Source organism: Panthera leo, chromosome C1 (assembly GCF_018350215.1).
Source record: "Panthera leo isolate Ple1 chromosome C1, P.leo_Ple1_pat1.1, whole genome shotgun sequence".
NCBI classification, from domain to species: domain Eukaryota; kingdom Metazoa; phylum Chordata; class Mammalia; order Carnivora; family Felidae; genus Panthera; species Panthera leo.
The window spans coordinates 33,592,464-33,619,249 of NC_056686.1; the positions used below are offsets into that span (position 1 = coordinate 33,592,464).

The 26,786-nt window shown below is 46.2% G+C and overlaps 3 protein-coding genes across 10 annotated transcripts in view; 2 read left to right on the forward strand and 1 right to left on the reverse strand.

The window, feature by feature from the left end:
• Window positions 1-3,407, forward strand: part of FAM183A (family with sequence similarity 183 member A) — a 21,419-nt gene extending 18,012 nt beyond the window's left edge. For both annotated transcript variants that reach the window (XM_042950617.1, XM_042950616.1), the window contains 2 exons: window positions 2,865-2,945; window positions 3,027-3,407. In XM_042950617.1, the coding sequence (XP_042806551.1) occupies window positions 2,865-2,915 (51 nt within the window). In that variant the 3' untranslated portion in view covers window positions 2,916-2,945; window positions 3,027-3,407. The remainder of the gene's footprint in view (window positions 1-2,864; window positions 2,946-3,026) is intronic.
• EBNA1BP2 (EBNA1 binding protein 2) lies at window positions 2,421-10,649 on the reverse strand. The gene is made up of 9 exons (XM_042950613.1): window positions 10,322-10,649; window positions 10,155-10,238; window positions 9,786-9,955; window positions 8,779-8,902; window positions 7,415-7,504; window positions 5,657-5,732; window positions 5,328-5,421; window positions 3,007-3,169; window positions 2,421-2,871 (listed from the first exon to the last, which is right to left on the reverse strand). Exons 1-9 carry the CDS (start codon window positions 10,385-10,387, stop codon window positions 2,821-2,823), a joined length of 918 nt encoding a protein of 305 aa, XP_042806547.1. The 5' UTR covers window positions 10,388-10,649; the 3' UTR covers window positions 2,421-2,820.
• Window positions 10,564-26,786, forward strand: part of CFAP57 (cilia and flagella associated protein 57) — a 78,656-nt gene continuing 62,433 nt past the window's right edge. For 3 of the 7 annotated variants that reach the window (XM_042950605.1, XM_042950606.1, XM_042950604.1), the window contains exons 1-6: window positions 10,564-10,728; window positions 10,967-11,143; window positions 14,961-15,319; window positions 16,876-17,162; window positions 19,060-19,267; window positions 22,326-22,478. In XM_042950605.1, the coding sequence (XP_042806539.1) occupies window positions 10,987-11,143; window positions 14,961-15,319; window positions 16,876-17,162; window positions 19,060-19,267; window positions 22,326-22,478 (1,164 nt within the window). In that variant the 5' untranslated portion in view covers window positions 10,564-10,728; window positions 10,967-10,986. The remainder of the gene's footprint in view (window positions 10,729-10,966; window positions 11,144-14,960; window positions 15,320-16,875; window positions 17,163-19,059; window positions 19,268-22,325; window positions 22,479-26,786) is intronic. The other 4 variants (XR_006205781.1, XM_042950609.1, XM_042950610.1 and 1 more) reach the window with 2 other exon arrangements.

Here is a 26,786-nt window from a genome sequence, read left to right on the forward strand (position 1 = left end):
CTCCTCTGGGACATCTCCATCTTTTTCCTCATTGTGTCTATAGGCTCGCTTTTGCTCCTTCTCTGGCTGCGTATCCAATCTCCAGAAAGCAAGTGTCACCATTCTCTCGTCACCTGTTTCTCCTGCGGCTCCACTCGCATCCTAGCATCCTATTCAAACGTCACTTCCAACCTTATCACAGTCGCTTACTTGTTGCGCTTTCACTTTGTTGCCTGATCCTCCTCTGTCTACTTTTGTAAAATGTCATGTGGGTTTGTCCCTGGGAGGCTAAGAGGCAACACAAGTGCACCCTTGGCCACCTGTGCGTGAACTGAGATGTGCCACGACCCACCACCAGACTTTCAGTGACAGTTGGTCACTAAGTATCGAGTAGGGATTTGTGGACAGGAGAGCTGGCAGCAAAGTTGCTACTTCCTGCCATTACTCACAGTTAACAACACTTTTAGTAACTGAAATGTGGACAGTGTGGCTGAGAAACTGCTACCTTGAGCACTGAAATCCAGGCATAGCAAGAAGGGCCCTTACAACCGAAATCCACACACCGCAAGAAAAGCCTGCACTTGGCACTGAGAACTGCCAGGTCCCCACCTATCCCTCCATGCATGGGACTGCAATTTAATGCAATATGAGGGATGCTACTGCCTGCACCCTGGTGATCCTTTGAGGGCTGAAACAGCAGAGGAAATGACTTAAATGACTTCTATGAAGTCCACCTCTGAAATTGATTCCATTCGCTATATAAGAAAAAAAGGGGGGGGGGGGAGGTAGCAACATAGTTTCAAATCCTGTACAAGTACTAGCAGTAATGACTTACTTTTGGCCTTCGCAGCGGAAACTACTGCTAACCTCTGTTCTCCTTTCTTAAAACTCTCAATTATGTTCCACACGTAATTCAAAGTCTTTAATGGATACATTACTCCATCCGCTAATATTGTAGATTGTCAAAAATAGGTCAGGGTAAAACATTTTGGTCTTCTGAAAACGGGACCTGTTTGCTCAGAATTTTGTTAATCGAAATGAGTTTACAAAAACGAAATTCATTCTTTTTGTACTGGAAAGTATCATAAAACCAGAAATGTCCTTTTTTGGACAATGATCCCACAAGGAAACAATGTAAAAATGAATTTTTTTCCTGCTTAAGACTACACAGTTCTCAGATATTCTAGCCTCCTTAAAATACAGTTTCTAAACTGGAACGGAGAGATGGAGGACAGGTAAACTTCCCTATCAACACGGAGTAAAACCCAACATGCAACGTGGCCCGCCCACCCACGTCCAACCTATGCGTAGCTTCCAGGCAGCATCTGAGTACCTCTCAAGTATGTACCACCAAGGCTGACGTGAAGAAACTACCCCCCAGCAAAATAATTCTAAGCAGGTATAAACTCCTATCATATGGCAGGCAACAGTCTAAGCATTTACATATATTAACTCACTTAATGCTGACATTTGGGTAGATATTATTCTCATGTATATAAAAAGATGACAAAGCACAGAAAAATTAATGTGCCCAGGGTCAAACAACAAGTAAGCAGCAGAAACAGGTGTCAAACCCAGCAGTCTGGCCCAAGTCTGTGCTCTTGACCCACACAGCTCAACATGAAAAAGGGGATCATAATGCACAGGTGGGGCAGGGGAAAACCCAAGGAAACAGAATGAAGGGAACAGAAGAAAAGCCTTAAAAAAACCAAAACTATAATTCACATTATGAGATAAAAGAACAAAGAATGCTTAGAATAAAATGGAAAATGAAAGCTAAAATAAATACTCGATAAATGATTAGACAAAGAATCAAAAGAATCTTTCCCCTAAAGTAGAATGAAAATACAAACTTAGAAGATCCCTGGAAGGGTTTCACAATCTAACAAAAATTCCAGAATTAGAACAAAGAAAATAGGGAGAACTTATCAAATAAAATTTGCCAGAACTGAAGAACCTGCATCCTTCTAAATACCCTAATTAAAGAATAAAAAACAGGCCCACACCAAGGCATGTTATCATGGAATTTCAGATCGTTGGGTGAAGAAAAGCTTCCAGAAAGAAGGAAAGGGAAGGGCAGTGACTTCTCAGTGGGGAGAGGAGGCAGCAAAACAGAGAAGCAATGCCTACAACATTGTCGGGACAATACCCATCAGCCAAACTAAAGGCAACTGCAGAAATGTAGGAAGTTCTCAAGTTCCCCTTCCTTAGAAGATACCAGAAGATGGTACACACCAAAGGAAGGCATAAGCTAAGATGTAGCTGATGATGTAGATGGTATAGAAGACACAAGGTGACAGCTGCATGACAGATCTAGGTTGGAGCAGAAAAGTATAAGCTGGTTAAAATGACATAGGTCTAAGGAAAAATAAAGATATACAAGGAAAATTAGGCACACAGGAAAATAAGGGTGATAATCAACTCAAGGAAAACCCAAAAGCTGTATCACAAAGGAAATTTTATCAGAGTACAACTAGTTTGACAGTGATTGGTATTTTAACAATCATAATGTATAAACACTGATTCTTGATTTATCTAAAACCATGATACAATTACCTGGAAGGATGAGGAAGGTATACATTAAATCTCCAAATATCATAAAAGGAAGGCAATTTGGGCTCAAAGTCTAAATTATCATCAATAAACAGCAATCTTAATACATAAAAGTAACTTCTCAATCTTTCAGTCCTGAGTTTTTAACCAAGAGGATGTGTTTCTTTGAAAATTTTTTAGTTTATGAAAGAATTTTTTACAAAAAGAAACCAAAAGATGATCCAACTGTATTGTGAAATCCCAAGTCTGCATCCCTTTCTCTTGGTTCTTCATATACAAAGATGCTGCTTAGCGTGTTCTGCTCTTCATTTTCTCTCTTGTTCGTTTTCCAGGTCTCTTCTATGGAACAAGAAAATACCGCATGTGGTCACACAGCAGCTTGATCTTCTGCCCCAGGGAAAGGAAGGGAGCGGGTAGGTGTGGGATGGGAGAGGAGGTGATCCAGCCCCTCATGTGACCCCTTGGCTCACTTACATTTGATCCTTTCTTTCCAGGCCTCTTCAGGCCCTTGCCATGAGCTGTCTTGGCCCGGAAGCTGGATACATCATCATAGCTCTCACGAGTGTTCCACTTGGAGCCTTTCTTCTTTCCACCAAAACCAAACTTCTGGTTTTTATAGCGTCGCTTAGCATTGGGCCTGGAAAAATGCCGGCTTACAGGTCACCCACAGCACTGCAAATCCTGATGAGTCTTATGGCCTACGACTACCCCTAGTTTCCTGTCTAAGCAAAATCTCTTAGATACTTTGTTACCCAGAATCTTATCATTGGCCCTACATTCTTACTCTAAAAATCCCCCAGGCAAGCTCATCTACTTATGGTGTTAACCACTAGATCAAGAAAACAAAGCAAGAACCAGGAAAGGTTTCACATACATTTTGTGGCTCACCTCTTCTCTCTGAAGAGTTTTCTATTTTCACTAATTTTTGCTAGATCATCCTCAGTTGTTTCTACTCCCTTCAAGGATAGTACATGCAATTAACATTCAAATATCATAAATTTTAAAACTGGTCTCCCTGCAGGAAATCTCAAATTCAACATATCCAAAATCACATGCCATCTCCCTTCCTAGACTGGTTTCACCTCCTGTATATAGGCAATGACTTGGTAGGGCACCTGGTTGGCTCAGTCAGTAAAGCATGAGACCCTTCATCTCTCAGTTATTCGTTCGAGCCCCACGCTGGGTGTGGAGCCGACTTAAAAAAAAAAAAAAAAAAAAAAAAAAAAAAGGCAGTGACTTGAGGCTGGTGGCTGGTGGAACTATACCTTTTCAGCCACCAGGCTAGAAACCTGGGAGCCAGCCTTGATTATTCCTTCTTTCACTCTCTACACCCAACACAATTACTGAGTGCTGCTAGTTTAACTTCTTGAATATTTCTTCAATCGGTTTTCTCTTCTCTGCCCCCGTTACCCCTTTTGGGTCATTATCATTGCTCTCTGGACTTTTGTAATAGCCCCCTAGTCAATTATCCTGCCCCCCTCAAGTCCATCCTTTATACGAGTACACTTAATTTTTCTTTTTTTTTTTAAATTTTTTTTTTCAACATTTTTTATTTATTTTTGGGACAGAGAGAGACAGAGCATGAATGGGGGAGGGGCAGAGAGAGAGGGAGACACAGAATCGGAAACAGGCTCCAGGCTCCGAGCCATCAGCCCAGAGCCTGACGCGGGGCTCGAACTCACGGACCGCGAGATCGTGACCTGGCTGAAGTCGGACGCTTAACCGACTGCGCCACCCAGGCGCCCCTACACTTAATTTTTCAAAAACATGAATATGACCTACTCATAATTTTGAGTAAAGCCCTCAATGTCTCCCCAGTGCCTACTGGATAAAACCCAAGTTTCTCAACAAGGCAAACACTGTCTCTGTGACTTGGCCCAGGGCCCCCTCCAGCTACATTTCACTCCTCCTTGCTCCACACCGCACTCCCAGTGGCACCAAATGCTTGCTCTTCCCTCATACACAAACTGCTGTTCTCACCTCTATGCTTTCACTCTCTCGTGTTCTTCCTTCTTCCAAAACCAGTGTCTCTCCTATTCTCCTGGTTCTTACTCATCCTTCAGACTAAGCTCAGGTGGCACCCTCCTCCAGGGAGCCATCCTCACGCCCTCATCACCAGACCAGGTCAGCTATTTCTAAAATGTTCTTCCACACTACTCCCTCAAATGCCTTGATCATAGCATTCATATATTCTACAGAAATTATCATTTCCCCCAGGCCTGGGGTCCAGGGATGCATAAAGGTGAACTAAGAAGAAAATAATAATCTTTGCCATTAACCCTTTTAATCTGCAAAATGGTATGAGGTGCATACAATTTTCTCATTTTCATAGATGAGGAAACAAATATTCAGAAAGGTCAAGTAAAACTTGCTCAAAGCTGCCCAAAGTGGCAGGCTCTGGACCTGAACCTCCGGTCTACACCGTGAGCAACTTTTACTGAGCATCCACTTAAAATGTGCCAAATCCTTAAACCACCCTACTTTAGTTTTTTTGGTTTTTAGTTAATTAATTTTTTAAAGCAAGCTCTACACCCAATGTGGGGCTTGAACTCATGACCCCCAGGTCAAGAGTCCAATGCTCTAATGACTGTGCCAGCCAGGTGCCCCCTAAACCACCCTACTTTAATCTCCCAAGACTGATACAGCTAAAAGGACCCATCACATGGGCCGGTAAGCCCCGGCCACAGGCAGCACTGTGCTCTCTCAACTCGAGGCCACTCCTGTGGAACTCGCTGCCGTGCCCGTGACTCGCTTGCACAGCACCCATCACAAAACCAAACAAAAACCCTTCATACCCCTTCTTCATCTGTTGGCCTTTGGCTCCTTCCTTTGTTTTCCGTGCAGCAGCTTTCTGATCCCCCTCAAGGAAATCCAGTTTATCAGAAAAGCCTGGGAGGGAAGAGGTACTTTGATCAGCACTGACACGTTCATTTTAAGAAGAGCTTGAGCTTCGAAAGAAGGTTGTTACTTGCTAAATTAACTTTAAGAGATACATCTTGTTCCCCCACACCGTCCCCAAACCTTAGGCCCCGTGGCTGCAAATCAATCAAGGCTCCAGAGCAGTATGTGTTCAAATTAGCAGCTACCCCTGCTCCCTGTATCCTTAGGACAGAGATATACTGACCTTTCTGATATTTCTTAATGGCGTTCATCATATGTGTTTTCTCTCGCTGCCTCTTCTGAAGAACCTCTGTTTGCACCTGGACATGAACACAGGGCCGTCATACCCACTCCAGACCATCGCTGTAAGTGCCTACATGCTTTCGGTAACAACGATGTGCTAACACCACCACCGCACGTTTACGTGTGCCAGAACTATGCTAAGGCTCTAAGCATATTCTTACTTTATCTTCTCAACCACCCAGTGAAGTAGAAATCCCTATCACCCCTGAAACTGAAGCACAGAGAAGTTAAGCAGCTCGCCCAAGTCACGCAGTGGGAAAGTACGCAGCTGAATTCACACCCAGGCAGTCTGCACTCTTACCCCATTCCACCATCCTGCCTACAAAATCACGGCAAATCACGTCTAGGTCTACACCCAATTCTCTCCGTTCGTTATATGTGAGCAGATTAAGTGTCAAACCCACTCCGTTATGAGGCATGAAAGTACCAACAGAAACAAACAATCTCTCAAAAAACATAAAAGAAAAAAGGCTGTAAGGACAAAAGAAGATGCCAATACTCAAAGGCAGGGATTCTCAATCTCCATACTACTGATAGCTCGAACAGGAATCACTCCGTGTTGGGGGGTGGACAGCCTGCCCAGCGCACTGTGGGAGCTTTAGCAGCCTCCCTGCCCTCCGCCCACTAGATGCCAGTAGCACACTCCCCATGGAGATGTGACACTAAAAATGTCTCCAGATGTTGCCGGATGTTGCCTGGTAAGCAAAATTATCCCCAGTTGAGAATCGCTGCTGTGAGGTTTCTTCAAGTTAGCAACAGTGAGCTAACAGGCGCCAGTGACGTTTTCTTTGGCTCTGACAAATTAGATTCTGTTACACCAAATGCCCACGTCTTTGAGCTGGCCCCGGCCATCGACCACCAGATCAATCCAACAAATACGCAGCTGCCCTTCCGCACAGGACAGGACACTCATCTACTCTTACTCTGCTGAGGATCCGGCAGTGAAGTGACTCCCAATGTGGACAGCAGCTCGGCACCCCGATCACAAGCGTTTATGTCCAAAACGCGGACAAGGTCCGAACACTTCTGCTGACCCTCCTCACACTCCCTTCTTCCCACAACCCTGACTTCAATTCCTGTCATCATGTTTCCTAAATAACCATGAAATAACAAAGAAAAACCAAAGAGTTTCATGGTATGCCTGCCCTTTTTTACCTGAGGTTTTTTTCATGTTAGAACTCAGACGTTCATAGTTCAAGCACACGGGTGCCATTTTTCCCTCTCAGTTGGATCACAATAATATGGTTCTTTCAAGGACTTCACATCATCTAGACCAGTGATTCTCAAAGCAGGATGCATTTCAGAATCATCTGAGAAGCTGGGGCATGACGGGGAAGGGAAAAAAAAAAACACCCAGATTCCCAGACATTCTGAAGCCCAGAAATCTGTTTTGAAAAACCTCCCCAGGTGATTTTGCTGTGGTCAGGTTGGGACTCCACTGATCTGGACTCCCCTCTTCACTGTACAGATGAGCAAATGGGGCCCAGTGGAATGAATGAATTGCCTACAGTTACCATGCTACCCCTGGTGAGACCCTGGTGTCAAGGGAAGATTGTGCTCGTGGATACGAGCACATACTCCCCACGGTGAGATAATAAACACAAGACAGAGCACACACAGGGCATGGAAGCAGACCTGACCCAGTCACCCCAGCCTGACAAAACACTCGGCCTCATCCCGTGCGCCCACATCTTCTTACCTTCTTCCCGTATTTCCTAAGCGCTCGCAGTTGCTTAGCCTTTTCAGACTTTTCCATGGCGGCCTGTTTAGCCTGCAGCTTCTGCCGAATCTGAAACACAAAATATTGTCAGCTCGTGTTAAGTGAATCTGGGCTGACCACCACGTAGGGTGTGCTGGAGCAGGGAGCACATCTTCCCGGTTCTGCAAACTGGAGCTCAAAGGAATCTTGTACGTCCTGTTTCATACATGAGGACAAGAGGCCCAGAGGTTGAGCACTTTGTCCAAGATACCAAGAGTATCCATGGTGGACCTGAAAGTGACCTCCCCACTCCCAGTGTGCTGTCCCAGTGTGCTGTTTGTTCTGCTATGCAAAACTGCCTGCTTGCCATTCTCCCAGGAGAAACCAACTTTTCCCCAACCCAACTGTCTGCAGACTAAGGTCAAACCAGCATGCAGCCTCAGTCCCCTTCTCTGATACACCACATACACATTAAAAACTCAAGCAGGTACCAGGTACCTCACCTTTTCCATCAGACACACACATTTCAGTCAAGGGGTAAGCACGTGTCAGTGTGAGTGTACAGAGGGGTGTCCGAGCTCGTCTCTAGATTAGCTTCCCCAAGTACCACTGAAACAAGAGCTCCCTAAAATCCAGCTGGAGACCCAATAGGACTATCGGAATATATCTTGGGATTAAATTTTGACAATTCTCTTCCTCCCAGAGTTAAATGAGGATCAAGTTCTATGTAACCCTAAATTATACTACATCTGAGCAATATGTTAATCCCTCATCTTACAGAAAACTGATGCCCAGAGAAAAATAATTGTTTACAAGTTAGAGCACCGCCCCTTGGCAATGGCTGGACAAGAAGTGTGTTTTTTCTATATGCCATGCCATGACCACGCCAGCTAAGAAATGCAAAAGGCCATCTTGATCTCGGGACCACAGTTCTTACAGTACTTCTCCTCCCCTTAAATGCTTAAACTAGGAAAAAATCATCCTTCTATTTATCTAACTGGTGGTGACTGGCATGAGTCTGAAGTAGGCAATCAAGATGATAATTGTCCTCTGACAACCAATTCCCTATTATTGGGCTTAGTTCTTTTTATTTTCTTCTAAAGCTCATTTATTTATTTTGAGAGAGAGGGGAAGAGAATCTCCAAGAGAGGGAGGGAGAGAGAGAATCCCAAGCAGTCAACCCAGGGCTTAAACTCAGAACTGTGAGATCATGACCTGAGCCGAAATCAAGAGTCAGACACTTAACCCACTGAACCACCCAGGAACACTGTGGGCTTAGTCTTTTTTAAATTACAAGAGATAAGCCAGCTGACTACACTTAAGTATAAAGCCTTGGCTTTCCAGAGAAAACCTTTGTTTCTTACCTTCTGCATCTGCTGATCAGACTTGGCCATCTCTGCAAAATAGTCAGTGGGCCTCTTGGTAGGGACTTTGAGCTGATGCAGCCGGGGTAATACGGAAAGCACAGCGGCCTGGGCTTGCCGGTAGCTGAGGATGTAGGACAAAACGTGAAATAAGCGAAGGGAGAGAGACCTTCCACTCCCTCTCACTTGCCTTATCCAACGAGGATGACCTTGGAGTTATCCAGGGGCAGAAAAATGCTCAACATCTGACCTCCACCAGCAAGAACACACACACACACTAATGAAAATGTAATAAAGCTTCATTAACTTGGTATCTAGGAGAGATTTAACTGTATACTCTTTAAAGAGGAAGGGAAGTTCTGCTAAAAATAAATTAGTTTAAGACAGTGACCACACTAAAAGTACCCCTTAACTTAAAAACTAATACCAACTCGGGCACCTGGGTGGCTCAGTCAGTTGAGCGTCCAACTTCAGCTCAGGTCATGATCTCACACTCTGTGAGTTTGAGCCCTGCGTCGGGCTCTGTGCTCAGGGCCTGGAGCCCGCTTGGGATTCTGCGTCTCCCCCTCTCTCTGCCCCTCCCCTGCTCATGCTCAGTCTCTCTCTGTCTCAAAAATAAATAAAAACGTTAAAAAAAAAAAAGGAAACTAATACCAATCATGAATTCTTATGTAGTCCTTAAAAAAGGTCATGTAAGAACCTTCTGAGGCAAGTTTCTGTTTAACTGAAAACACACAAAAAACTTTAAAACTGAATACCTCAAAATAAAATTTAAAAATAAAATAAATTAGACTTTGGATTATAACCGGTGGACCAAAGGGTTCTTTTCTCAACCAGGAACAATCTTCTAGAGCTTTTTAGTAAAAAAAGAAGCCTTCCTACTCACTCTCAGGCTTATGACAATTTCTGAGGACTGCAGGCTCACTGCTTCTCCCACCTCCCCCCTTTCTCGAACAGGGCCACCCCCCCCCCCCCCCACCTTCTCCCACACTTGAAAACAAACATACAAACTCATCTCCCGCTGGAAGTCATCTTCCGGATCAAAGGCTTTCTGATCCTTGTTCTGAGGGGTTGACTGAGGTCCACTGATTTCCGGCACGGGACCCAGGGTCACATCAAGCCTTTCAACCCATTCCAGATCCCGCTTGAATTCAGCCAAACACTGCTTCAGGCCACTCTAGGAAATTCATCAGACACTGAGCCTGTATGAAGGACACAGGCCAACGGACAAAGCACTAAATAAACCCCAACATCCGGACCTCCTGACAATGCCCAGGCTGCGTCTTCCCAGGGACAAGAACTCAGTCCGCCAAGCACAACTGTGCCTTGGGAGCATCCCGTGTCCTAGCACCCCCCGACCAGGCGCCCGAGCTCACCACGTCGTTCACAGCTTTCTTCGGCCCCTCTAGCACCACATTGAGGCCTGGCTTCAGGAGCCCTCTGGAAAACGCATCCTGCAACTGCAGGGTACAATCGGCAGTCAGCACCGGGGGAATGAGGACCCTCTCCCGCTCCCAGCCCCGCGAGCCCGGCCGACACCTACCTCCCTGTCGGTGACCAGAGAATCATCAGAATCCGAGTCCGAACCTGACAGCGGGGGGGTGTCCATGTCGCAGCGAACGTGCACGTCCACTCTAGTCGAGGGAGCCGGGTGGCCTGAGGCCCGCGCGGCCGGAAAGGGGCGCCTCTCGCTGCTGCTGCCTGCCCCCCGCCCCCTGCTCGCACGCCGCGGACCCACGTGGACCCGAGCCCCACTAACGCCGACTGCCGGGTGCCTTGGCAGAACTTTCCCACCGGGACTTCCGCTTCCGGCCGTATACCCACACTTCCGGTTTGCCGTTGCTATAGGAACCGCTCCGGCGTCCGAAAGAGCCGGGTTGCTCGGGACCCATAGGGGTTTTACTCCTGGATACACGCGTGGTCTGGTGACCCAAAGAGAAGACGCCAAAGGTGTGAGCGCGTAGTTGGGGGTCCTCTGGAGAAGCAAGAAGCCTCGAGGGAGCGAAGGAAAGGGGAGAAACAGCTGTCGCGGTGGAAGGGGGTGTGGGGCCGCTGGGGGCGGGGGGGGGGGGGGCGGAAACTAAGGAAGGCTCCGGGGGCGGGGCCAGGGGCGTGCTCGGGGCGGGGCGGGGCGGGGCAGGGCGGGGCGACGCGCGCCTCCACGCTCACCGCTGCGCTCCTTGTTCAGCAAACTCTTTGCCGGGTACCATGTCGACCGTGGTGGCTCAGTCGCTGCATGTTTTTGGTCTTCGATCCCACGTGGCCAACAATATCTTTTTCTTCGATGAACAAATCATTATATTTCCTTCAGGAAATCACTGTGTGAAGTACAATGTGGATCAGAAGTGGCAAAAATTCATTCCAGGTAAAAAACCTTTCCATCCCTACCCATGCGTTTGACCGTGCCAAATATAACCCCAAAATCCCGACAAGACTATAGAAAGTTAAGTATTTTGGCCAACTTAAATATACGTATAGTTTTATAAAGGTAGAAGGAGTACACGTCCACCTGCATTAACAGAGTAAGCACACATACATCGTTAAAATCACATGTAAAATGATGTTAATTTAAAAGTACTTTTTTTCCCCACTGATTTAATGGAAAAAAATTTATTTTAGAGTCTTTTTTCATGCCTCTGCAATATCATTGTCTTCGTCATCTCCAGGGCCACTTTTTGAGTTGTTTAGCACAGCTTTCCAGAGTTCGGTACCTTCATTACATCACGTTTTGGAACCGTGTATGATGAAGGCCCTGGAGGTTTAATCGCAAATCACAAATAACCGTTTGTATAATGTTACATTTGTGTTTGTTCACACTGGTCCTGTTAATGTTATACCTGATTTCCACAACTCAGTCACTCTTTTTCCAGTCTTTATTGCATTCAAAATGTTTGATCTTGACACATGCCTACAAAATAGTGTTCACTGCATGTATCTAATATCTAAAGAACTATAATAAAGCGAAGGTCCATGAACGCACCACACAGGGTAGGAAATAGAACATTGCCAGCTCCAGTGTTTCTCCCTGATTTCGTTCTCACCACGCATACTCACACCCCATCCTGGATATTGTAATTACTCCCTTATTTCTTTATATACTTTTACCATGTATATGTGTGGCCTTATAGAAAATAGATCTTTGTTTTTGCTATTTACCAAGTTTTATAAGTTTAATCATGGTTATACGTATGCCAAGACCTTCTTTTGTTTGACATCATGCTTTTGAGACTCATACATCTTAATATATATTAACTGAGTCATTTTATTGCTATATGGTGTTCCATCATATGAATGGAATGCCCCAAATATATTTATCCATTCTAGTGTGGATGGACATTTGGGAAACAACAGTTTTTTGCTTTACAAAGCATCCTGCTGTAAAGTTTCTTGCATATATGTACGCTCATCCACTTGTGTGGGTTCTCCAGGGCACATGGCCAGGACTAAAATTACCGGGTAATTTTCCTTATGGAAAGATTTTTGTTTTTTCCTTATGGAAAGAGAAGCCTCGGTGTCACGACTCTCTGTGCAAGAATCCTGCTACAGTATGGGGTGCCTGGGTGGCTCAGTTGGTTAATTGTCCGACTTCGGCTCAGGTCATGATCTCACGGTTCGTGAGTTCAAGTCCCGCGTCAGGCTCTGTGCTGACAGCTCAGAGCCTGGAGCCTGCTTCGGACTCTGTGTCTCCCTCTCTCTCTGCTCCTTCCCTGCTCACACTCTGTTTCTCTCTTTCAAAAATAAATAAAGATTAAAAATAATAATAATAAAAAAAAAGAACCAAAAGATAGGAGGAGACTCATGCACGAGGTGAACTTGTTTCAAGGAGGTGGCCGTCATCAACTAGGTGTGCAAAGGCATTTTACAAGCTCTGCAATCAGCCAACATATATTAAGCACCCATTTGGTGCCAGTCACTGGTGATTGAATGAGTGGATTGCATGAGTGAATGGATAAAGAAAACCATGGCCTGTGCTCTCTAGAAGCTCTCAGTATTGCCATGGAGACAGGTGTGTTTTCAAAGGAGCAGGACTTGGAAATGACCAGGATAGATGCTATGCCAGCTACAGCCCAGGCACGAAAGCACAAAAGGAAAGAGGGAGAAGTTTTCCTTTGCCTCCCCCAGGCAATCTCCTCTATGCCCCCAGTTTCAACTTCCCACGGTGACTCTTACCTCACGTCTGCATTTTCAGTCCCAACCTCTCCTCCGAGCCTTAGAATCATATCCAGTTGTCCACTAAATCTCTCTACCTAAATGTCCCACAGTATGCACCTCACACACAATATATCCAGAACTGAATTTGTCATTTCCTTTTCTTCCCTCTCTTCCTTAAGACCCTACCTCGCCAGATTGTCAAATGCATGATAAAGCTACAATTACAAAAATAATGTAGTGCTGGTATAAATATCCCCAAAACCCAGTTATATATATGTAGATATGTAAATGAATTGAATATATCATAAAGGTAGCATTAGGAGGAATCTGTGCTGGGACAACTAGTCAGGTATTTGGGAAACAGGAATCAATGTAAGTCCTTACTTCATGCCCCGAGAGGAAGTAAAGACTTTAGTATAAAAAAAAAAAAATGAAATCAGAAAAAACTAGAACCAAATAAACATGAGTAAAAGTAAAATCTTTGGATGGGCTGTTTTCCATAAAAAACGATGGACATACTCTTCGCCATGACCCCTAACTCCCTCGGCCTATGTTCCTTCCCAGCTGTCACCCCTACTCCCAGTCACCAGACGTCAATCATTGCTTGTTTCTCTCCTTCCCCTGCCTCACCCAGGCAGCCACTGGGTCCTACTTGGCATCTCTCTCATCTCCCCATCCCAGCCTTCATACCGCCTGTCACTGCCATCCTGTTTTTGAAATTATCTGCCCACTGGTTTCCTTCCCTCAAGGTCTGTCTTCCACACAGTTGCCAGAGGGATTTTTCTACAACATGCATCTGACCCTTCCAAAACTTCCTCTGTGGCTTTTCATTTGCCTCTGTGATAAACTCCAAACTCTCGTGGCTTTTCATTTGCCTCTGTGATAAACTCCAAACTCTCATGCAGGGTCTCCAGCGACCCCAAACCTAGGGTCTTTTCCAAGGCACGGTCACTTCCTGAAGCCCTTCCACAGAGGTCCTGCTGCTGGACAGACTCCCTTCAGCTTGCTGGGAAAGACAGCACAGGGCCCAGGGCATCACTTTCTAGCACTTCTCCGCTGCCTTGCTCACCATCCCTGCCCTGGGCTTGAATCAGGGCGGACTTTTGCACAAGGCACAGTAGGCACAGAGCCCAGGGCCCATGATACTGTTAGAGACCCAAGAAAATGAGTATAATAATACTAAGTCCAGTCTGGATTATATTCTTTATGCTAACGCAGTCGTAAGATACAATTTTTACCAGCTTATTTTTTAAACCACTTTATTAATTTTTACTGTTAATGGAAGAAGGGACCCAAGAAAATCATAATGTGGGCCTGATTTCATCTCCCAAATAAAGTTCTTGCCCCTTCATCTTTGCCTCAGCCTTTGCTTTCTAGACCACAACTTTTATTCTCGTGCTTGTTACCTCATGGTTGCAAGATGACTGCTCTGTCTCCAGGTACCACTGACACATTCCAGGAAAAGTCGGGGTAGAATGCATCCGTCTCTGGTTTTCGAGAGAACACAAGCTTTACTGTAAAGCCAGTCCAGCAGACTGGCCAGATTCACACAGATGACCTAACTGTGAGACAGCCTGGGGCCCCCAGCAGTTGGTGTCTCAGCCTCGAAAATAGAGGGGCGCTACCTGCTGGCTGCTCAGGGCATGGAGGCCCACCCTCTTCCACCCGTCTACACCCACCTGTGGTTTCCCCGGGCTCACGTGCGATGCCCCAGCCACACTGTACCCTTTTTCACACGCACACCTCTGCTCTTCCTGCCACCTGCCCCACCCTGCACTCTATCCCACCTGTCCTCCCCTGGCATCGTTCCTTGACTTCTCCTCCTACCTCAGCCTCTGCAAGGTACCCGTCCTAGCCATTTTCCTAATACCCCAGACATAGCAGGGCCAAGGGAATGCAGGGATTGACAGTTACCTGTTTCTGTGCCTTTTCTCCCATGTGTCAACCTTGCCACCACTGTGCCCGGTACATGTCGAGTCACGGTGAAAGCATGATCTGCTCTCATTATCCCCCTTTACCTCTGTTCGCAGGCTCAGACAAGAGTCAGGGCATGCTGGCCTTATCCATCAGTCCCAATCGGCGATACCTCGCCATCTCCGAGATTGTGCAAGAAAAACCCGTCATCACCATTTACGAACTGTCATCCATCCCTTGCCGGAAGCGCAAAATCCTTAATAATTTTGACTTCCCCGTTCAGAGATTTATTAGCATGGCTTTTTCTCCAGACTCCAAATACCTGTTGACTCAGACATCACCTCCAGAGTCAAACCTTGTCTATTGGCTGTGGGAAAAACAGAAAGTAATGGCTATTATTAGAACCGACTCTCAGAACAATGCTGTCTACCAGGTACCTCCCAGCATAACAAGTATCGTGCAAGTTATAAAACTAGTAAGAGCTGTCTTTTATTGAATGCTTTCTGTGTGCCAGGAACACTGCCAGTTTCTTAACATGCATTTTTTTTTGAAAAGTTCTTTTTTTTTTTTTTTCAAGTTTATTTATTTGTTTTGAGAGAGAGCATGAGTGGGGAAGGGGCAGAGAGAGAGAGAATCTCCAAACGGATAGTGCAGAGCCTGTTGCAGGGCTCGAAATCATAAACTGCGGGATCATGACATGAGCCCAAACCAAGAGTTGGATGCTTAACCGACTGAGCCACCCAGGCGCCCCTCTTAATATGCATTTTTAAATTAATCTCTCAACAACCATATATGGTCTGCATAATTATTATCCTTGTTTTATAGATGAGACAACTGAGGCTCCAAGAGGTTGAGTCACCCACCCAAGTATCACACAGGTAGTGAGTGGCAGGGTCAGGAGTCTCAGACTCCAGTACCCCTCTTCTTTACCCTGGCCCAGAACTGCTTTCACAGGCCCAGGCGATGAATTGATAACTCACTTTGTCTTGCTGGTCCTGTCTTCTTCCTAACAGCATTGCTGGGCAGTGGGTAGATTTCAGGAACGTAACATGAAGTGGTTGATCTTGAGGAATGTGTCAACAAAATCACAGTTATGTGGGGAACAGAATTTTCCATTGTTGTTTGGGGGCAAAATGAAGAGGACCCATGAGGAGGCTGGTTGACTGCTCGGGCAGTGGGTCCCAGGGAGGTTTTACCTTGGTGTGGTCACCCCAGTCTGGGATCTGGTACTCAGCTTTACAAGTTCAGGAACTCAGCTCTGCTCATGTTCAGAGATATTAGCTAGCCAGCGTCTCAGGAACAGACTCCCTTATTCTCACCAGAGGCCAGTGAATAACCCAGCATGTGACTACGAGAACACTCACATTATTTATCTGGTATATTTCCTCCCTAGTAATAGAGAAGTGGGGAGGTGAAATTAGTAATCAGAGGTTGCTTGGTGATCGCAGAATCAGACCAGAGGCAGAGAGAGCCGGAAGATTATTTCGTCTCGGCCTTGGTGAGGCTGAGTCCAGCATCCCTATTCAGAGCAGAGTACACACATCCTCCCTAACAGATTCAGCTGGATGCCCACTATGAACCCCGCATCGGGAATACAGAGATGCAGGTGTTACAGCCCGTCAGTTGCTCACCATCTAGTAGGGGTGTGAGTTGACTGCCCTTACTGTACCTCCCAGTTGGTAGGAGACTCCCTTTCCCCCGGACCCACCAGATCCTCCTTTTTCTGCGTTTCCAGCTGAGTCTTCATGTCACTTTCTTGGCCCAGAGTTTAGCTGTTGTCAAGAACCGCTTATCCTCTTTTTGGCCTTTGTAAAATGATTTTTGTAGGTTTCCTGGTTTAAGATGCATGGGCCCCACAAATACAATGAATCTGTGCTCTTATCAAATGTGCTATCAAAATTAATCATGCCCTAGTGATGTTTAAAGGATACTCTATGCTACCTGAAACAAGTATTCACTAGTAAAATGAGAAGTAATTCCACCAAGATTAGTTTTATAAGTAGTTTTCTTTTATCCTTTTACATTTTGCAGGTGAGCTTCAATCCCCAGGATAACACTCAGGTCTGTGTCACTGGCAATGGGATGTTTAAGCTTCTCCGCTTTGCCGAGGGCACCCTGAAGCAAACCAATTTTCAGAGGGGAGAACCCCAAAACTATCTAGCCCACACGTGGGTGTCTGAAGACAAGATCATTGTCGGCACGGATACAGGCAAGCTCTTCCTCTTTGAATCTGGAGATCAACGCTGGGAGACAAGTATAATGGTCAAGGAGCCCACCAGCGAGACCGGGAACCTGGAGGTCATCCGGGAATCGGAGAGGTAATGGCACCCCTCTGGGCTGGTGCTCTTGTGAAAATATGTTCATCATACCAATAGCGTTGTGCCAAAAACGGGATTCTTTAAAAGTCACTCAGAACCCCTCCACCTTCAAGTCAACTCTTTTCATTTTCCCTCTGCCTTTCGCATGTTCATCTATATTCAAGCACAAATTGGACAGTTGTGACCACAGCCTACATACAGTTCTTTTGTTTACATGCATTTTATAAGCCTTTTAGCACGACTAGTCTTCAAAACTCCAGATCTTTTAAAATGTATTTTCTAATGGCTGCCTAATTTATTGATTCAATTACATAAATGGCCACTGAGCTCTTGCAGTGTGCAGGGCACCTTGCTAGATGCTGGGGACATGTGTCCTCAAAGACTTTGCAGTTTGGAAGGAGCCAGCAGACCAACGAAGAAGCTCAGGGAAGTGTTATTGGTGTAAATATGACAAAAGAATATGAGGTAAAGTGGGGGCTCAGGTCAATTTTACCTCTACTTCAGGCAATAATGGTCATCTCTCACACGTATTGAAATATACCGTTGTATCACTAGACTCTGCTTCAAGCACTTTATGTGTATTCTTACTTGAGTCTTACCCCATATAGTACATATTATCATGCCCATTTTATAGAACAGGACACTGAGGCTCAAATAGGTTAAGTGACTCACCCAAGATCATAGCCCTGTCTGCCTGGCTCTGGAGCCTGAGCCCTCAACACATGGCATTTTGTAGATTCTTCTTCCTCGGTAACTTTCAGTCTGTCATTTCTCACCATCCCCCACACCCATGACACCTCCTTTTTCTCTCACGATTCTATTACAAGCTTCCTAGTAAGTCCCTCTGCCCTCCAGTTTGCCATGTTCCTAATCCTGCAGTGAGTCCAGTGCTCTAAGAATAAAACCCAGGGGCACCTGGGTGGCTCAGTTGGTTAAGTGTCCATCTCTTGGTTTCGGCTCAGGTCATGATCTCATGGTTCGTGAGTTCGTGCTTAGGATTCTCTCTCTCCTCCTCTCTCTGCCAGTCCTCAGCTCATGTGCTCTGTCTCTGTCTCTGTCTCTCTCAAAAATAAATAAATAAACTTGAAACAAAATAGAATAAAACCCAGACTCCTGAACCTGGCCCACCCATCCCTGCTGCTCTGACCCTTCTTTCCATCTGGAGCATCAGCTTCTGCCTCTGTCTACCACACACATCTTGCACACTCTTACTTCTGAGTTTGGTCACGTGTAGGTCCACCTACCCCACTCCTCTGGACACACTCACATACCCACATGCTCCTGTTTGTTCTTCAGACCAGCTGGGAGTTCTCAGCTTCTGCTCATCTCAGATGGGTGCACCTCTCCTTAACGGTCCTCAGAAAGTCCTGCTTCCATCCCACCCAGCTGCCACCTAATGGGCCTTAGCACTTGCCCCTAGACTCTAAGCTTCAAGGGACAGGAACTGTGTCAGTCTTACTTACCATTGTTTCATAGGGTTGTCGACACAGTATAATTCCAATAAATATTTGTTATGTGGAAGAAAGGAGGGAAGAAAGGAAGGGAGGAAGGGAGGGAGGCAAGATTCAAATCTCAGGCCTTCCACTTACTAGTCGTGTGATCCTAGAAAACTCTCTGAGCCACTTTTTCCTAAACGAAAGAGGGATAATAATGCTAGCAACAACCACAACAATAATGGCGACCACACAGGGTGGTGAGACTACCAAATAAATGTATAACCTTCCAGTCTTTCTCTGGACTTTGTATAACAGGCCAAAGGGTGGCGTTTGGGCCTGGGGAACAGAATTGCAATGGGCGATTTCTCCCGCACCCAACGACAGCCCTTCATTCTCATCCCTAGCTGAACTCCTCTCCTTGGGATTGCCTGTAAACTTTACATGCTGTTTTCTTTTTCTAGCCTGATCCAATTTCCGACAATCAGTTCCCCGGTCCCTTCCTATGAGCAGGTCATGATGGCCAGTAACAACAGCCAGCTGGCCATGCCCCAGGTGTTCGCCATTGCAGCCTATTCAAAGGGATTCGCCTGTGCCGCTGGGCCGGGGAGAGTTCTCCTGTTTGAGAAGATGGAAGAGAAGGATATTTACCGGGAGAGCAGGGAAATCCGGGTAAGGAGGGGAGAACTGGGGTCCTCCTGGCACGTGTCGTCCAGCAGCAGAGCACTGACAGGGAGTTTGGTGGAAGGAGAGGGCTATAGCGCTGAGTGGAAATGGGGACTCGAGCCATTTGTCCTGAGGGAAGTTTGGGGATGGAGCAGACAGAACAGGGGTTGACATTGGGAGGATCTGGATTTGAATTCTGGCAGAGAACTTTGGCAAGTTATGTTTGCACTTTGAAGCTTAGCGTTCCCGTAAAAATGGTGTTAGGATATATATTGATATTTAATGTCAAGCACACACTGTCTGGCACCTTGAAAGCATTCAGTAAATGTTTGTGGAATAAGTGATACAAAGTGCTGTGGAGAGAGATCGTCTGCGGTTGGGGAAGAACCAGGGAGGCTCTCGGTGGCGTGTGGTGGCAATCTTTGAGGAGGGGTCCTAGAGGAGGGGTAACAGTTGACGGGAGGGAACAGGTTAGGAGTTGCACGTGGAAGGAACAGGTGGAACAAAGGCACTGCGGAGGGGGTAGCAGGTGGTTTGTCTGGGAGATACTCTGCTCCCCAGTGGAGACGAGCTGAAATCACTTGAAAGGGAAAGCCAGGAGCTGAGGCTGTTGAAAGATCTCGAATGCCAGCCCGAGGAGCATGTGTGTAATCCCACAGCCAGCCTGTTTCTGAGCGGAGAAGCATGACACTTAAGAAAAGCAATCTGCCTGCGGTGGGGATGGGGCGGGGGATCCGGAGGCCCTGGACGTGAGGCAGCTACACGCACTCTGAATGAGCCAGGCTTGACTCTGCCCTTATTGGCTGAGTAACTTGAGATGAGTTGCTGAATCCAGCAAAACCTCTATTTCTTCTCTGAGAAAGTAGCCCCTCGCCCTGCTGGTTATCAGAAGGATGACACAACACCTGTGTAAATCACGTGTGAAATGCTTGATGCTCAATAAGTGATAGCCGTTATTATCTCCACGATGAAGAATCAGGCTTTGCTACTGAAGCCAAGAAGTGGTGAGATGTAGTCACCACAGTGAATAGCAGGGAAAATGTGAAGGGAGAGAGCCTTTGCGGAGGTTAAGCCTATAGAACTTGCCCTGAGTAGATGTGGGTGACCAGAGGTAAGGAGCTTGTAGAGATGCCGCCTTGGCCTTGAGACTGGCTGTCTGGGGAAAGATGCCACAGGTAGGAAAGTTGGGGGTAAGAGCAAGGTGAGTGGGAACCAAGGGGAACTTTCAATTAAAAAAAAAATGTTTTGTTAATTTTAATTTTTTTTAAAAAATTTTAATTTTTAACAATTGTTTGTTCCATTTGTTTATTCATTTAATAAATATGTATTGAGGGTTTACTATGTGCCAGGCTCTGTGCTAGGGGCTGGGGATGCAGGAGGGGAAGCACACACACTACGAGCCTGTCCTTAGAACAAACAGATGTGAACAGATTGTCACATGGGGCTCAACATTGTGAAGAAGATAAAGCCAGGAGAAGGACAGGGAGTGAGAGGGGGTTCTGTTCTAGAGAGAGTGGCTCGGGGAGGCCTCGCTGAGGAAGTTGATGTTTGACCAGACACTGGAATAAAGCGAATCCATTGGAAATGTGGTTTTAGACTTTGGGAGTGGGATCAATGTACACACACACACACACACACACACACACAGCGCTTAGCTTGTGTCTGGCACAGAGTTGGTGCTTTATTTTTACTGTTTCAAAGAATTTATCATTGTGACTATTTTCACTACCGTTGCTTTCACCGAAACCCTCATTTTGGACAAAGTCACTGACAGAACAAAAAAAGGAGGACTGAGGACAAACCTTACATTTCCTAATTTAGAGTCTGAGACAGAATGAGAGCCCAGCAGAGGACACTGAGAAGTGGTGGTCATTCACTCACTCGTCTAACAAATGGCTGTCTCATACCTGCCACGGGCCAGGCTCCAGGCCTGGTGCCTGAGCTAGAGGCGTCGGCCACGGCCAGTTCCCCCAAGGACCCCACCACCTCCGGAGGAGAGCAGCGAGGCCACACTTACTCTTTCGCTGAGCTCTGCTGTGCACTAGACGCTGCCGAGCGCTGGCACACAGCAGCGGGACGCAGGCAAGGCCCTCGGTCTGTAGGCTCCCATTCCGCTTACGCAGTGTGATGAATGTGGCGGCAGACGGACGCTCCCTAGTGAGCACACTGAGATGATATTAGGGCTCACCCAACCCCGGGCGGGGTGGGGCGGGACTTTCCTCTCTCCCAGAGCCCTCAGTGTGCTGGCAGAGCAGGGGGAGATGACGGCGGGAAGGAGTCGGGGGTATACGGGGGAAGACACAACTCCAGGCCACGGGAGGGAAACATGAGAGCTCCGTGTCCTGAGCCCCCCAGAGGCAGGTGCTGCCATCACCGCTACAGGATCTAGGAAAGCCCAGAAGATGAGGACTGAGCAGGGGCCTCTGGCATTTCTAAGGTTGACGAGGACATTTCAGTACATGACACAGTGGAAGGAATGAAGAACCGAGTGGACGTGGTATGGGCGGGCCAGCCTTTCGAGAAGTTTGATGGTTAGCAGGTGAAGAGCAGTGGTGGGGAAAGGAAACCTAAGGTGAGGTCTGCTTGGCAACTCCAGGCCCTCTCAGAGGCTGCTGGCAGGGCCGCCGTGTGACCCCTTGTCTTTTCTCTGCCCTGTCACCCACCCCACGTGGAAGAGGAGCTGTCCCCTTCCCCTCCACTGCCCCAAAGTGCACGCTGGCATGCTTGATGAGGTGGCACCCGCACTGGGCTTCTGACAGGTGGGCGGGAGCGGGATTTAAACTAACACTTGTTTTCGGAGGGGATCTCAAATTCCGATGTAGAGAGTGATCCTTTTTGCGGCTGCTGCTGTCTCGTAGTCAGCCACTAATCACTTAAGGGTGAATACAAATCCCACAGAAACAGAGGTGACTCAAGCCCTCCCTTGTCCACATCTGAGGGGGATCCTTGGCAGCATGCCGGTCTGGGTATCTGTAAGCTGAAAGTATCTGCGAGGACTCCGAAAGCCCAAGGACACGTGGACAATGTGGGAACATGACTGACGGTTGTGTTGCATCTTGGGCAGATTCCGACGGACCCACAGAGCAATGAGCGGAGTCAGTCGGACAAACAGGACGTCCTCTGCATGTGCTTCAGCCCCTCAGAGGAAACGCTGGTCGTCAGCACCAGCAAGAACCAACTGTACAGCATCACCATGTCCCTGACGGAGATTAGCAAGGTAAGTCTTTCCCAGCAGCGCTTCCTTCCGGCCCAGGGATTGCCTACCACGTGGGCAGATTTGAATCCAGACTTTCTGAGCAGGGGCTCATTTAGCCCCTTCCTAAGAGCAGAAGAAACTCGAATCTTGGGGCACCTGGGTGGCTCAGTCGATTGAGCGGCCGACTTCAGCTCAGGCTGTGATCTCGCAATTTGTGAGGTCGAGACCCGCATCAGGCTCTGTGCTGACAGCTCAGAGCCTGGAGCCTGCTTCGGATTCTGTGTCTCCCTCTCTCTCTGCCCCTTCCCTGCTCACACTCTGGGTCGGTCTCTCTCTCTCTTTCTCTCTCAAATAAATAAAAATTAAAAAAAAATTTTTTTGGAAAAAGAAGAACCTCGAATCTTAAGGTGCCCCGTAGAAGCACTCGGCTGCTCTCAGTGGGGTTGCAACTGCTGCGGCCCCTTTCGAGGACCCCTTGGAGTTGGCTGTCAAGTCTAAATTGTACGTATCCTTTAACCCTGCCATTATACTTGAGAGAATTCCTCATACTGCTGCACGTGCCTCTCTACCTGCTCATGTGCACAAACATGCATGTGTATGAAGAAGTTGATTGTTTCTTTTTTGTTTTTAAGTAACAAAACTAGCATAAATACACTGCAGATACTGCAACAAAAAAGCACCATAAAGATAAAGAGGGTCACTTTGTACTTCTAAAAGGGTCACTTCATCAAGAGGATATTATGGTTTTAAACTTTATGCACTTGATAGCATGCATTCAAAATATATAAAGCAAAATTTGACAGAACAATGAGGAAAATGGACCATCAATAATCATAGGAGGAGATTTTAACATATCTTTCTTGGTAATGGTGGTTTTTTTTTAAATAACAGTTTTATTGAGTATCGATTGGTATTTATTCACATGCCGTGCAATTCACATATTTACAGTGTATAATTCAGTGGTCTTGAACGTACTCACAGAGTTGTTGCAACCATTACCACAGTCAGTTTTAGAACATTTTCATTGCTTCGGGTTCTTTTTGTTTGTCCCTGTGGATTTGAATTATCATCTGAAGTCACTTCCTCAGCCGGATACGGATTTGCTCCCACCCACCATCTTTGTGCTCTTATTGGCAAATACACTTCCATGAGCCCAACGATGCATAATATGCATATTTTTTATATAGTTGCTTTCTCAATAAGGTGAAAGAAAAGTGGGGATGAGATATGTATTTATATTATCTTTTATAATGTCATAATACATTTACTGGTATTCTTTGTGTTTTTTGGTGGATTCAAATTACTGTCTGGGGTCACTTACTTCAACCTGAAGAATCTCCTTCAGTATTCCATGGCAGGCAGGTCTGTGAGCAACAAACTCTTTATTCTTGTTAGGAATTTTTTTTTATGATTATTATTATTATTTTAATATTTATTTTTGACAGAGAGACAGAGCATGAGTGGGGGAGGGGCAGGGAGAGGGAGACACAGAATCCAAAACAGGCCCCAGGCTCTGAGCTGTCAGCATAGAGCCCGACGCAGGGCTCGAACTCACAGACAGCGAGATCACAACCTGAGCCGAAATTGGATGCTCAACTGACTGAGCCACTCAGGCGCCCCATTGTTAGGAATATTTTTATGTTTCATTTTTAAGAGACAGCTTTGCTGGATATAGAATTTTTTTTTTTTTTAAGTTTATTTATTGGGTGGCTCAGTTGGTTAAGCATCTGACTTTGGCTCAGGTCATAATCTCACAGTTCATGAGTTTGAGTCCTGCATCGGGTGAGCACAGCGCTGCTTCTCTGTCTCTGTTTCTCTCTCTCTCCCCCCTCATGGGATTCTCTCTCACTCTCACTCTCTCCCTCCCTCTCTCTCTCTGCCGCTCACTCACTTATGCCCTCTCTCAAAAAAAATAAAGTATATTTATTTTGAGAGAGACAGAAGCAGTGTGAGTGGGGGAGGAGCAGAGAGAGAAGGAGAGAGAGAGAGAGAATCCCAAGCATGCTCTGCATTGCAGAGCCCGACGCAGGACTCAAACTTACGAACTGTGAGATCATGACCTGAGCCAAAACCAAGAGTCAGATGCTTAACCAGCTGAACCATCCAGGAGCCCCTGGATATACAATTCTTGATCGACAATTTTTTCTTTGAGTATTTTGAACATGTTATCCCACTCCCTCTTGGCTTTTATTATTTTTGCTGAGAAATCTGCTATCACCTTGTTGGACTTCCTTGTAACTGATCAATCATCTTACGCTTGCTGCTTTCAAGGTTTTTTCTTTGTCTTCAGTTTTCAATATTTTTGCTATCATGTGTCTGTGGATCTCTTTGTGTTTCAGCTTCATGGATGTGTGCATCAATACTTTCCAATAAATGTGGGGAATTTTGTCCATTATTTATTCAAATATTTTTTTCTGCTCCTTTCTGTCTCTCTCCTCTCCTCCTGGTACTCCCACTGTACATGTGTTGGTGTGTCTAGTGGAGTCCCACATTTACCTGCGGTTCTGTCCATTTTTCTTCATTTTTCTGTTTTCCATATTGCATAATCTTTCTTGATCTGCCTTTAACTTCACTGATTCTTTCTTCCGCTAGTTCAGATCTGCTTTTGAGTGCCTCTAGTGTATTTTTCATTTCTGTTATCGTACTTTTTACCTACAGAATTTGCTTTTTTTTTAAACAGTGATGTTCTCTATTTGATGTGACATTGTTATCAAAAGTTTCTTTCCTTCTTTAATCATGGTTTTCTTTAGTTCTTTGAACAGATCTGTAATAGCCACTGTGAAGTTGTCATCCATTAAATCCAATACCTGGCCACTCTCACAGGCAATGTCTGTTGCCTATGCACAGCAAAATGCAAATTAAAACAAGTCTGAGATGCCTCTTTTTTTTTTCCCAGTGACACTTTTCCTTGCTTTAATATTTTTGTCTTTTTCTGCTTTTGAAATGAGCTTTCAATTACAAAATACCAAACCCCTTAAAAATGCCAGCCATTGGCACACCGTGGAGAAGCCCCCAAGTAAGGATAGATAGTAGTGGCAGTTGGCAAGAGGTGGGAAGTGATTGAAGCAGTGGTTACAGATGTTCACAGGAAGCTAAAACTATCCAGCAGGTTGTGTCTTAATGTTAACACAGGTTAGACTAGTCACTACCTTGGTGGGTGGCCTCAGTGTTTGGGTTCAGGTTCTACACGGCGGTCCAATTTCTTCCAGTTAAGAGTTCTTGGCTTGCACCAATCACAGGGTGGCCAGAGGGCACAGGACCAGTCTATTCATTTTTCAAAATGCTGCCATAGGCCTGCTACATGTGTTGAGAGACTTCGGGAGCTCTACCCTTCAGCAACTGTGTGTAATTTGGGTTTTCTGTCTGGACACGTAGCTCAGCCAAAATCCAGAGGCCGTTTGTGAGTTTCAGGGATTGGTACGGAATGTCTTGCCCTTCTACATTCCTCTTGGCAATAGTACAGACATTGTTGTTTTGCAATTTGCTGGAAAGTCTCAGCATTTAAGTGACATTCCTTAATCTGAAACTGAAGTTCATTTTCACTGGGACCATCCTTTCCTTCGCAAGGAATACCTGGTGCTCCACTTTGCCATCTTCTACAAAAAGCACCATTGAGTGGGACGTAGCAGCTGAAGTGGCCTCAGGGCAACGTACTGCACGTCTGGCTCCCCAGACAGCAAAGTGACAGGTGGAGGGGCCACCTTCTACTACTTACTACCTTGTAGTAGAGTCGTTGGGTAACAACTCTAGAAACTTCCTTAGGACTTTTACCGCTGAAAGCACCACCGCTGAGTTGGCGTGAGATTGCTGGGGAGTTACACGTTCCCAGATGTTCTGAGCCTCCCGGCCATCTTTAGGGTTGTAATTAGGGAGTTCAAGATGAAAATCTGGCCCAGTCAGTGCACTCATTTGGGGCCATCAGCCACTTATTAATGTTCTGTGGCTTCAGATCGAGTAAGTTGCCATTTAGGTGAGATTCGCTGATTTCAGAAAATGCTGCTACAGCATTAGCCACCACCATTGGATGTGAATCTGCAATGAGATCCCACAGAGTATCCAGAAATCCCTGATCTTCCACCATTTGGGCATCGATATCATGGAATTTTGCCACACAGACTGCCGCTGTCTTCCTAACGTAGGAATCTTCATCCTTCAAGCACTTGCAGAGCTATTCTGTCATCTTGTCCACCCGGATGCACCCCTGGCCCTGCCTGCCAAGGCCTGAATTAGAGGATTGGGATCCTCACTGTCCTTCACAAAGCTATGGACAGCCATGATGGCCACGTCTGGCTGACTCTTGGTTAGGTTCATCAAATAGAGATAGGCAGA